This window comes from Mus musculus, chromosome 17 (assembly GCF_000001635.26).
Source record: "Mus musculus strain C57BL/6J chromosome 17, GRCm38.p6 C57BL/6J".
Taxonomy (NCBI): Eukaryota; Metazoa; Chordata; class Mammalia; order Rodentia; family Muridae; genus Mus; species Mus musculus.
The window spans coordinates 37,839,705-37,852,006 of record NC_000083.6 but is presented as its reverse complement, the minus strand read 5'-3'; the positions used below and the strand labels follow the sequence as shown (position 1 = coordinate 37,852,006).

The 12,302-nt window shown below is 38.0% G+C and overlaps 1 protein-coding gene and 1 pseudogene across 1 annotated transcript; one reads left to right on the top strand and one right to left on the bottom strand.

Annotated features, from left to right (window-relative positions):
• Nucleotides 1-453: 453 nt before the first annotated feature.
• Nucleotides 454-1,413, bottom strand: Olfr126 (olfactory receptor 126). Its single transcript, NM_146890.2, has one exon. The coding sequence runs from the start codon at nucleotides 1,411-1,413 to the stop codon at nucleotides 454-456; it is 960 nt and encodes a 319-aa protein (NP_667101.1).
• Nucleotides 9,114-11,700, top strand: Gm9577 (predicted gene 9577; annotated as a pseudogene).

The following is a 12,302-nucleotide window of genomic DNA, read 5'->3' as shown; positions in this document are numbered from 1 at the left end:
TTGGTAAATTCACATATGTACCTGTGTGGCAATGGGTTTGAAGAGTTAGGAAGAATCGGGTCTACATTACTAGATTATAATCATATATTTTTACCAACTTAAAAAGAATAAGTAGCTGAGCAGTAGTGGTCCATGCCTTTAATCCCAGTACTTGGGAGACAAAGGCAGGAAGATTTCTGAGTCCCAGGCCAATTTGGTCTACAGAGTGAGTTCCAGGACAGCCAGGGTTACATAGAGTAACCATGTCTTGAAAATCAACAACAACAAAGAAAAACAAAAAGAAAGAAAGAAAAAAGAAGTAAGTTTGATGAAATAGGTTCAAAGAATCACATCACAACTTGCTATGCATTAGGTTTATAATATGTATTTTTTAGAAAATATCTTGTTATTCTGAACATTACATATCTAACATATTCAATATACAAAAAACATTCTGTTCAGTGTTAGCAGACACTAAAAATAGAACAAACATTTTTTCCTAATGAATTCTTCACTTAGCAGTAACTTCTTTAGTGCTCTTTTCAAGGACTCATTTCTCAGACTATAGATAACAGGGTTGAGGGTTGGGGGTAGTAGTGTGTAAAAGATAGAGAGCATGAGGTCTAAAGCAGTTGGTGAGTCTGAGGTTGGCTTTAGATAGGCACAAATGCCTGTTGAGAGAAAAAATGAAACAACGAAGAGATGGGGCAGGCAGGTGGAGAAGACCTTAGATCGGCCTTCAGCAGAGGGCATCCTGAGAACTGTAGAGAATATCTGGCCATAGGAGAAGGCAATCCCCACAAAGCAGGCAAAGGCCATTACAGACATGAAAGTAGACACTTCCAGTACTCCAAAGTAATCATTAGAGCAGGAGAGCTTGAGCAATTGCGGGATATCACAGAAGAACTGGTGAATAATTTTATCCCCACAGAATCTGATAGAGAGTGTACTTGCTGTGAATAATGTTCCTGAGATACCTCCACTTAGCCACACAGCTGCCACAGCCCAAGTGCACTTTCTGGGACTCATTATGACCTCATAGTGCAGTGGGAGGCAGATGGCCACATAGCGATCATAAGACATCACTGTGAGAGTGGCCATTTCACTCCAGGCCAAACCTGTGAAGAAAAATATCTGCAGCATGCATTGCCCATATGAAATGTAGCCACTTCGTGCCAGGGAACTGGCAACATACTGAGGAACTGTGACAGAGAGGGATGAGAGGTCCAGAGTGGAAAGTTGCTTCAGAAAATAATACATTGGAGACTGGAGCTGTGGGTCCAGTGTTGTGATGGTGATAATGATGAAGTTCCCTGCTGAGCCCAATAGGTATGTCAGCAAAAACAGCAAAGCCTGTAAGATCTGCAATTCATGGTTGTCAGAGAACCCCATGAGGAGGAATCCACTCATTGTTGTCATGTTTCTTGCAGTCATTTTGCAAATAAATTTGTGGTAACAGCTAGAAAATAAAAATGTTTATGAAATGTAATAATAATATATAATGTATAATATATAATACATAACACATAGCATATAACATATAACATACAACATATAATGTAATATGTAATATATAATATATAATTTGTAATATGTAACATATAACATATAACACATAACACATAACATATAATATATAATATATAAAACAAATTATAAATAAATGTTCTATTTTCTCTATTCCAAATAATGTTTAAGGAATTGCAGTTCATCACACTTGAAAACTTGATAAATATACCTGCAATGGCAAGAATCAGCAGGATAAAACAGTTCTGTGATAAAGTTTACACTTTTTGATACTTAGACAGTAGTTGGAGGTGAGTGCAAGTGTCACAACTCATCATATTGTTTTGCTTTCACTAAAACATTTCAATTTCCACCAGGAAAATCTATGACTTTCAAGTCAATAGAAATACAATTATGGGATGTTAAAGTTTTCTGTACTCACATTTTGTGACTTCTGTGATACATTTTAAGTACCTCTGTATTGTAACAGATGGTTTAGTTGTAGACAGGTAATACAAATTTCCTTCCTAGCAAGCCATGTGCTCATTACCATAGAAACTACATACCGTGGTGCTAAGCCTGATCAAATGGGGCATCCTACTGTTTTTCTGTCTTTTAGTGTAGAACCAAGCCCAGAGCCTTGATCTTTCTCTCAAGCACTCTAACTTTATTTCTATTGTTAAAGGTACTTTTTTTTTAGTATGCAACAAAACTTACTTTTGCAAATAAAATATGTGTCATTCTCCAATTTGGTGTCTAACTTGATGGCCTGGTGCACAGTTGGAATCTAAAAACAAAACAAAATAAAACAAAACATAAAAAACCCTGCTTTTGAATTGTCTATGTGTTGGGGGGTGGTGTGCATGTGCATGTTTGTTTGAGTAAATCATCTTGTAGCTCTAGTTTTTGTGAGAACCATGAGTTTTGAGATTAAAACAGTTCCTCCCTATTTTAATCTCAGAGGAATAGCCATCTAGTGCCTACATCTTCTGAAAGAGTACAGACTCAGGCTGCCTGTCTCACACTCTTTTTGTAGAATAAACTCAATGTCTGAGTATTCCATTTCTACAGTTTTCCCTGATAAAGGCTTGTTTTAGGATTGTAATAATACATCAGTAAATTATAAGTTCTTAAATATACTTAGCTTCCACATTGGAAAAGATCTTGGCTTTCAACGCATTAGAAAGAATCAGAAATTTAATCTATCTTAAGATTCATCAGATTAAATGGTTTTCATCAAAGCCACAAGCATATAATGTAAAATCAGAAAAACTAAACACAGTAAGGATGCCTATAACATTTTCTATATTTTTCATTTCTGCTCTGTTGTAACTGGTAAAATATTAGCAGAATCATTGTTCATTATTTTTATTTTCGTTTTGTCAAACTGTACAAGGAGTTGACAGGAGACAGAATCTAAACAGTTAATTGCATCAGCACTGAGTTTAATAAGACATAAATTCTGGTAATTTTCAGTATATTTTTTGTTGGCTCTACACAAATAGTTTCATTTTTGTTAAGGTAGATATTTTAAGATCCACTTTATAGGAAGAACTTACTTCTCAAATGTTTTTATTATAACACAACTGACATGTGAAGCAGCATGAATGACTTTGGAGGAAACAAAGTTTTGGATTTTTTGTTTGTTTTCTTTGATGTTTTTTGTGTTGTTGTTGTTTTGTTTTGTTTTGTTTTTGAGAACATGTAACACTGAAAGCTTTTTCTCTATTGCTTACCTCAGAGAGTATTTTAAAAATAGTTTTTCTGATTCCTGAGTTACATAGACAAATAGACAAATTACATATCAAACATTCCTTTTTGTGGTTCTTTTGCATATTGTTTTAAAACTTTTACTTGGATCATATATGTGGTTATATTAATTTTCTCATTTTCATTAAGGTGAGCTTCCTGTCTTCCTTGATTGAATTATACCCTTGCTGTTTCAACCTTCATTTAAAGAGCAATTTACTGCAGGGATTTATAGAATATCTTCCCTGCATTCATCCTTTAGTATTGGAAAATTCACCTCAGGATTTCTTGGTGTGTAGACATCTATCCAAACTGATCACTACATGTGATGTTACTTTTCCACAAGCATAGAGTTTTAAAATGTGCTGTTGAAGACAGGTATTTTTTTTTTATTGTTTTTTTCTTTGAGGGGTGGAGTTTTTAAATAGAAGCCAAACTGAATGACAGATGTGCCTCATTTTCTCTGTTCCTTTGTCACTTGGCATTTGGGCCCATTGAAATGGTCACACAGTGAGCAGGGAATTTTGTGAGACTGGAGTTTTATTGCCAGCTTAGTAACTCCTAAAGTAGCAGATCTGAGAATCTACTAGTGAGGAGGTTTCAACCTAGAGTGCAGAGCCTCAACACTTAACAATTCTGGCTTACAAGGTCACAGTGGCACCCAGAAGGCTGTACACTTACCAGCTCCTTAGTGTTGCTGCTGGTATGTTCATCATGTAGTAATCCACTTTTAGTTAAAGCATCATCTTATTTGGAGGCACTGTGAGATGGTTTGGAACATATGCTCCTTACCTAATAGACACATCATGGAAATTCATATAATTCAGTGTAAGGCAGTTTGAATTTACAGATATATTACAACTAATTCTGTACCCTTTACCCAAAGAGATGAAGTGTGCAGCATTGTGGTGTCCTACATCAACATATACACAAACCGCAAAGCAATGCCTGCTAGTAATATAGGCATATAAGAAAAAGTAACATTAGTTCAGAAAACATTACCTCAAAATAATTTCTCCAACGCTTCCAATCAAATCCTTAGTCAGTCTTATAGCTTTATGTATGCAGCTCTGTTTCTGTTTTCCTTCTTCTTTTGACTACTTTTTGGGTTTCTTTTTGTTACACTTTTGTTTGTTTGTTTGCTTTATTTCTTCTCTACCATACTCAGTCTTCTTTTTTCCTGCATCAACTGTCTTCTCTAACACTACTCTTCTGTCTCCTGACCCTACTCCTGCCTACTACTCAGTCCCACTAGTCATTCTCTCTCTCTCCTCTCCATCTCTGCTGGCTTTTTATATCTACTACCCTGTTCCCAGAAGCACAAGATCCAACCTACACTGTAAATATAGGATCATTTAAAGAGCTAGGCACATAAAGTATTTCATGTTACTTAGGATACCAATATAAAATTGATAACAGTTAATTATAGTAAAAAACACATTTTATGAAATTGATTAAAAGGCCTGCAGTATGGAAACCAGTACTGCTGTGTACTCATCAACACTTATCTCCCTTTCTTCATTGTATTAATAGAGCACATATCCCATTCCACCTGTCAACATGGCTGAGCCTTCATTTTATTTACCTATAGGTGAATGTGGGCAGAAGTGAAACACCTATTTCCAGGCAGACTCAGAGAGACCTTATGATATTTCTGTTTGACAACCAAACACACAATTGTTGTTTAATCAAATGATTGCATGATCATGAAAGTCACTAGTACACAAATTTTTAGTTCTGCTTGTTTTTAATAGCCTGAAGCTGGAAAAAAAACTCACTATTATTTAATGGGTGGAATGTTAAGTATTTTTAGTGCATCTCCATTACAGCATACTACTGAAGAACAGGAAGGGAAAGTTTTTATGTATACCAATGTGAACAGTGGTAAGTGACAAAAAGTCAACCTTAGAAGTTCACATGATATGTGACTCTATGTATGTACAATTCCTGAAATCACATTGTTTTGAAAATGGAGAAAATATCTCTGATTGTTAAGGTCTGAAATGTGGTAGTGAAGTAAGGTGAATGTAACCATGTAAGGGGTAAAACCACAGACATCCCTGTGGTGATAAAATAGTTGTGTCTCCACTGGGGTTACAGCTGTATTGTTTCATACATGTAAGAAAAAACTATAGCTTCATATGTATATGAAAAGACTATATATTGTAGCAATGTAATATAGATCTATAAAATAAAAGAGGCACAGCATAGATCTATACTAATTTGCAACTTCTGAGAATCTATAATAATAATAAAAATTAAATGAAAAATATTCTACTGAACATTCTCATTTTCATTTCTTGTTGCTCCATGGTCTAGCTGAATGGAGAGGACTCTGTAAACTATGTTTTTCATAGTAGATGAAGGCTTAAAAAAAGGAGAATAGATATTTATTTCTCCTGAATGCTGTGCTGGTTAAATTTTGTCAGTTTAACACAAGCTAGTAACATCCTGAAAGAGGAAAATGCAATTGAGAAAATGCTTTCATTACATTGGCCTGTAGGCAAGTCTGTGGATGCATGTTCTTGATTAATGATTGATGTGGAATTGCACAGTTCTCTGTGGTGGAGCCACTTCTGGACAAGTGTTTCTGGGTGTTATAAGAAAGCAAACTGGGGTTTCAACCTGCAGTCCCAGGAATGCTCCCCTGGGTGAGCCCAGAATTCTGGCTCACCCTTTTGTGTGCTTTTGCAGCTAACAAGGATCTGAGGTACAAGAGGTCCCTGAGTGAGACAACTGGGAGCCAGATTTCTCTCTCTCTCTCTCTTTTTATTTAGCTACACAATTATGCTAGTACTTTATTAAATCAAAAGCACTTTACATAGACTTGATACCAAGCTCACAGATTTGAGTGCGCAAGGAAAAACAGGCTTTCAAGTTAAACAACAGTTTGTAACCAAAACTTTAATCCCAAGGTTTCTCAAAATCATATTACAAATGACAGCCTGAAAAAAATTGTTTTCAATTCATACTGTTGCACAGTAACTGAAAAGTTCAGCTCCACAATGTACGCTTAAACTGATAGGACACAGGCATCATTTTTATTTTTATTAGATATTTTCTTTATTTACATTACAAATGTTAACCCCTTTCCAGGTTTCACCTCCAAAAATCCCCTACCCTCTCCCTGCCTCCCCTAACCAACCTACGTGCACTTCCTGGCCCTAGCATTCTCCTCTACTGGGACACAGAACCTTCACAGGACCAAGGGACTATCTTACCATTGATGACCAACTAGGCAATTCTATGCTATATATGCAGCTAGAGACAAGAGCTCTGGGCTGGGGGTACTGATTAGTTCATAATGTTGCTCCTCCTATGGGACTACAAACCCCTTCAGCTCCTTGGGTACTTTCTCTAATTCCTTCATTGCAGACCCTGTGCTTCATCCAATAGATGGCTATGAGCATCCACTTTTATATTCGTCAGGCACTTGCAGAACCTCACAGGAGACAGCTATATTAGGCTCCTGTCAGCTAGGTCTTGTTGGCATCTGCAATAGTGTCTGGGTTTGGTGGTTGTTTATGGGATGGATCCCCAGTGGGGCACTCTCTGGATGGTCATTCCTTCAGTTTGTCTCTGTAATTCCTTCCATGGCTATTTTGTTCCCCCTTCTAAGAAGGATTCTGAGCTTCTGGGCTAATATCCACTTATCAGTGAGTGCATATCATGTGTGTTCTTTTGTGATTGGGTTACCTCACTCAGGATGATATCCTCCAGATCCATCCACTTGCTCAAGAATTTCATAAATTCATGGTTTTAATAGCTGAGTAGTACTCCATTGTGTAAATGTACCACATTTTCTGTATCCATTCCTCTGTTGAGGGACATCTAGGTTCTTTGCAGCTTCTGGCTATTATAAATAAGGCTGCTATGAACATAGTGGAACATGTGTCCTTATTACATGTTAGAGCATCTTCTGGGTATATGTACAGGAGTGGTATTTCTGGATCTTCTGGTACTACTATGTGCAGTTTTCTGAGGAACCGCTAGACAGATTTCCAGAGTGGTTGTACCAGCTTGCAATCCAACCAGCAATGGAGGAGTGTTCCTCTTTCTCCACATTGTCACTAGCGTCTGTTGTCACCTGAGTTTTTGATCTTAGCCATTCTGACTGGTGTGAGGTAGAATCTCAGTTTGTTTTGATTTGCATTTCCCTGACCATTAGGATGTTGAACAATTGTTTAGGTGCTTCTCAGCCATTCGGTATTCCTCAGTTGAGAATTCATTTTTTAGCTCTGTAACCCATTTTTTAATAGGGTTATTTGGTTATCTGGAGTTGAACTTCTTGAGTTCTTTATATATGGGATATCAGTGCTCTATCAGATTTAGGATTGGTAAAGATCCTTTCCCAGCTGTTGGTGGCCTTTTTGTCTTATTGATAGTCCTTTTCCTTATAGAAGCTTTACAATTTTATGAGGTCCCATTTGTCAATTCTTGATCTTACAGCACAAGCCTTTGGTGTTCTGTTCAGGAATTTTTCCCCTGTGCCCATATCTTCAAGGCTTTTCCCCACTTTCTCCTCCATAAATTTCACTGTCTCTAGTTTTATGTGGAGTTCCTTGATCCACGTGGACTTGAGCTTTGTACAAGGAGATAAGAATGGATCAATTCCCATTCTTCTACATGCTAACTGCCAGTTGAACCAGCACCATTTGTTGAAAATACTGTCTTTTTTTCCACTGGATGGTTTTAGCTCCTTTGTCAAAGATTAAGTGGCCATAGGTGTGTGGCTGCAATTCTATTCCATTGATCTACCTGTCTTTCGCTGTACTAGTAACATGCAGTTTTTATCACAATTGCTCTGTAGTACAGCTTGGGGTCAGGGAGGGTGATTCCACCAGAAGTTCTTTTATTGTTGAGAATAGTTTTTGCTATCCTAGGTTTTTTGTTATTCTAGATGCATTTGCCAATTGCTCTTTATAACTCTGTTAATAATTCAGTTGGAATTTTGATGGAAATTGCATTGAATCTGTAGATTGTTTTTAGCAAGATAGCCATTTTTACTATATTAATCCTGCCAATCCATGAGCATAGGAAATCTTTCCATGTTCTGAGATCTTCTTTGATTTCTTTCTTCAGAGACTTGAAGTTCTTATCATACAGGTCTTTCACTTGCTTAGTAGAGTTACAACAAGGTATTTTATATTATTTGTGACTATTGTGAAGGGTGTTGTTTCTCTAATTTCTTTCTCAGCCTGTTTTTCCTTTGTGTAGAGAAAAGATACTGATTTGTTTGAGTTAATTTTATACCCATCTACTTCACTAAACTTTTTTTTCATCAGGTTCAAGAGTTCTCTGGTGGAATTTTTGGAGTCACTTATATATAGTATCATATCATCTGCAAATAGGTTATATTTTGATTTCTTCCTTTCCAATTTGTATCCCTTTGATCTCCTTTTGCTGTCTAATTGCTCTGGCTTGGACTTCAAGTACTATATTGAATAGGTAGGGAGAGAGTGGGCAGCCTTGTCTAGTCCCTGATTTTAGTGGATTGCTTTAAGGTTTTCTCCATTTAGTTTGATGTTGGCTACTGGTTTGTTGTATATTGCTTTTACTATGTTTAGATACGGGCCTTGAATTCCTGATCTTTTCAAGACATTTAACATGAAAGGATGTTGAATTTTGTGAGATGCTTTTTGAGCATCTAAAGAAATGATCGTATTGTTTTTTTTTTTTTTCCCTTTGAGTTTGTTTATGTAGTGGATTACATTGATGCTTTTTCTTTATTTTCTTTTTCCTTCTTTCTTTCTTTCTTTCTTTCTTTCTTTCTTTCTTTATATATATATATATATACATATCCCTGCATTCCTGGGCTGACTCACACTTGATCTTGGTGAATGCACCCTGTTTTCCTGACATCCACCTCAAGCTGCTGCAGCCAATGCACACGAGTCACCCCAACCCAGTCCCTTCAAATTGAGGGAAGCAGATCATCTCCCAAATGGAGACATAGAGGCGAAGATTCTTCCACGGGAGAGATGCCGCCAATGCCCACCTCACCAGGAGAGGACCTGCAGAACCCAACTGCACAGAATGCCTTGTTTTCCAGCCTTCCTCAGATTCATTCTTCAGCTATTCCTTTGGACTTTGATGTTAGTTCACCACTGACATATTGCACTCTCAGCTCTCTAGTGGAAGGAACCCCAAGAAGTGGGGTGAGATGCATACCTGTAAGGCAAAGGCCAGATTTGGGCTCAGCACGAAAGTGTTTGCAGGTCAATTTGCAGTCTGATGGAGCAGCAGCAGAAGACACAGTAGCAAGTTAACAGTATCTGGGCTAAAAACTTGTGATTTTGGGAACAGATGTGAATGTGGAAACATGCAAAGAAAATTTTCAGAGATTCCTTCAGTGTTTTACTGATCCTCTGGCCAAAGAAGAAGATAATGTTGGCATAGATATTACTCAACCTTTGTACCTGCAACAACTTGGAGAGATTAATATTGTGGAGGAGCCATTTTTAAATGTGAACTGTGAACACATAAAATAATTTGGCAAAAAATTGTATAGACAGCTCATCTCCTACCCACAGGAGGTTTTACCAACCTTTGACATGGCTAAAAATGAGATCTTCTTTGACCATTATCCTGACTCCATCTTAGAACATCAGATTCAAGTCAGACCTTTTATGCATTGAAGTCAAAGAGTATGAGAAACTTGAATCCAGAAGACATTGATCAGCTCATCACCATCAGTGGCATGGTCATCAGAACATCACAGCTGATTTTGGAGATGCAGGAGACCTTTTTTCCCAATGCCAAGTCTGTGCCCACACCACCCGGATAGAGATAGACTGACACAGAATTGCTGAGCCCTTCACTTGTGTACACTGCCATACTACCCACAGCATGGCACTGATCCACAGCTGTTCACGATTCTCTGACAAGTAAATTATCAAACTTCAAGATTCCCCTGAAGACATGCCTGCTCGGCAGACACTTCACACTGTTGTCCTCTTTGCCCAAAATGATCTTGTAGACAAGGTTCAACCAGGGGACAGAGTGAATGTGACAGGCATATATCAAGCAGTACCTATTCGAGTTAATCCAAGAGTGAGCAATGTGAAGTCTGTCTATAAAGCCCACATTGATGTCATTCATTATCGGAAAACGGATGCAAAACATCTACATGGCCTTGATGAAGAAGAAGAACAGAAACTTTTTTCAGTGAAATGTGTGAAATTATTTAAGGAACCTTTCAGGAAGCCAGATATTTATGAGTGGCTGGCTTCAGCCCTAGCTCCCAGCATTTATGAACATGAAGATGTAAAAAAGGGAATCTTACTTCTACTCTTTGGTGGAACAAGGAAGGATTTCAGTCACACTGGAAGGGGTAAATTCTGTGCTGAAATCAACATCCTTCTGTGTGGTGACCCTGGTACCAGCAAGTCCCAGATGCTACAGTATGCATACAACCCGGTCTCCAGAGGCCAGTACATGTCTGGAAAAGGCTCCAGTGCAGATGGCCTCACAATCTATGTGATGAAAGACCCTGAGACCAGGCAGCTTGTCCCCCAGACAGATGCCCTTGTCCTGAGTGACAATGGTATATGTTGCATCGATAAGTTTGACAAAATGAATGAAAGCTCAAGGTCCGTGCTGCATGAGGTCACGGAACAGCAGACTCTATTGCAAAGGCTGGGATCATCTACCAGCTTAATGAGCACACCTCTGTCTTGGCAGCAGCAAATCCTATTGAGTCTCAGTAGAATCCTAAAACAAAAACAAAAACAAAAACAAACCCCCCCCCCAAAAAAACAGCCATTGAAAATATATATCCAACTACGGCACAAATTGTTGTCAACGTTTGACCTCATTTTCCTCATCCTGGACCCTCAGGGTGAGGCATATGACTGGAGTCTAGCTCATCACCTGGTTTCATGGTACGACCAAAGTAAGGAGCAAGTGGAGGAGGAGTTCCTGGACATGGCAGTGCTGAAAGACTACATTGCATATGCCCATAGTACCATCACACCCTGGCTGAATGAAGAGGCCAGCCAGGCTCTCATTGAGACTTATGTAAACATGAGGAAGATCAGGAGTAGCGGGAAGATGGTTTCTGCTTACCATCAACAGCTAGGGTCATTAATTCGCTTAGCAGAAGCCCATGCTAAAGTAAGATTTTCAAACAAAGTTGAAGCAATCCATGTGGAAGAGGCAAAATGTCTCCACCAGGAGGCTCTGAAGCAGTCTGCAACTGATCCCCGTACTGGCATTGTGGATATTCCTATTCTTACTACAGGAATGAGGGCTGCTTATCATAAATGGAAAGAAGAATTAGCTGAAGCATCGAGAGAACTTAATTTATTTAAGGGTAAAACACCAGTCTTAAAGTACCAACAGCTGTTTGAAGATATTTGGGGACAATCTGACACAGCAATTACCAAGGACATGTTTGAAGATGCACTGCATGCTTTGGCTGATGATAATTTCCTAACAGTGACTGGGAAGACTATCTGCCTGCTCTGAGCTGCATGGCCCTTGGACTAGAGTCAGTCACTGTTGTTATTGATGCAAATGGAGTCTGAAAGGCAGTATTCCACTATATAAGCATCTATTCCTGGGATTTATTTTGTTAGTAAATGCATGTTTTCACCTTTGTTTAGACATTTTAGATTATCAACCTATACAGTAGAGGTTATATTCTTGATATGCCATATTTTTTAAGCAGCTTGCTTCTTACCTGTTTGTACATAGAAAGCCTAAGCCCAGTTTTGGAGGTTTCTTTTAATCTGGGGGCTTTGCCTTTGTTGTGTTGTAGTGCTGGGGATGAAACTAAGAGCACCATGCATGCTGTGTGTATAAGCTATGTCTTTAGTGTGTGAAGAATTATGTGCTTGGCGGTAACAAACTGGCAGAGATGCATCCTATATTGTGATATGATGGGCTAAGGACTTTTATAGCACCTAGACTTAACTTTTTTTATAAAGACTTTTTCCCATAACTATTATTAGAACAAAAATAGGCTTGTAAAATTATTAGATCAAGTTGCCTTCTGTTTTTTTCCTAATGTGTTAAAACATTTTCCTAAGTAAATAATAGAAAAGTAATACTTGGTTTAAAGTTAT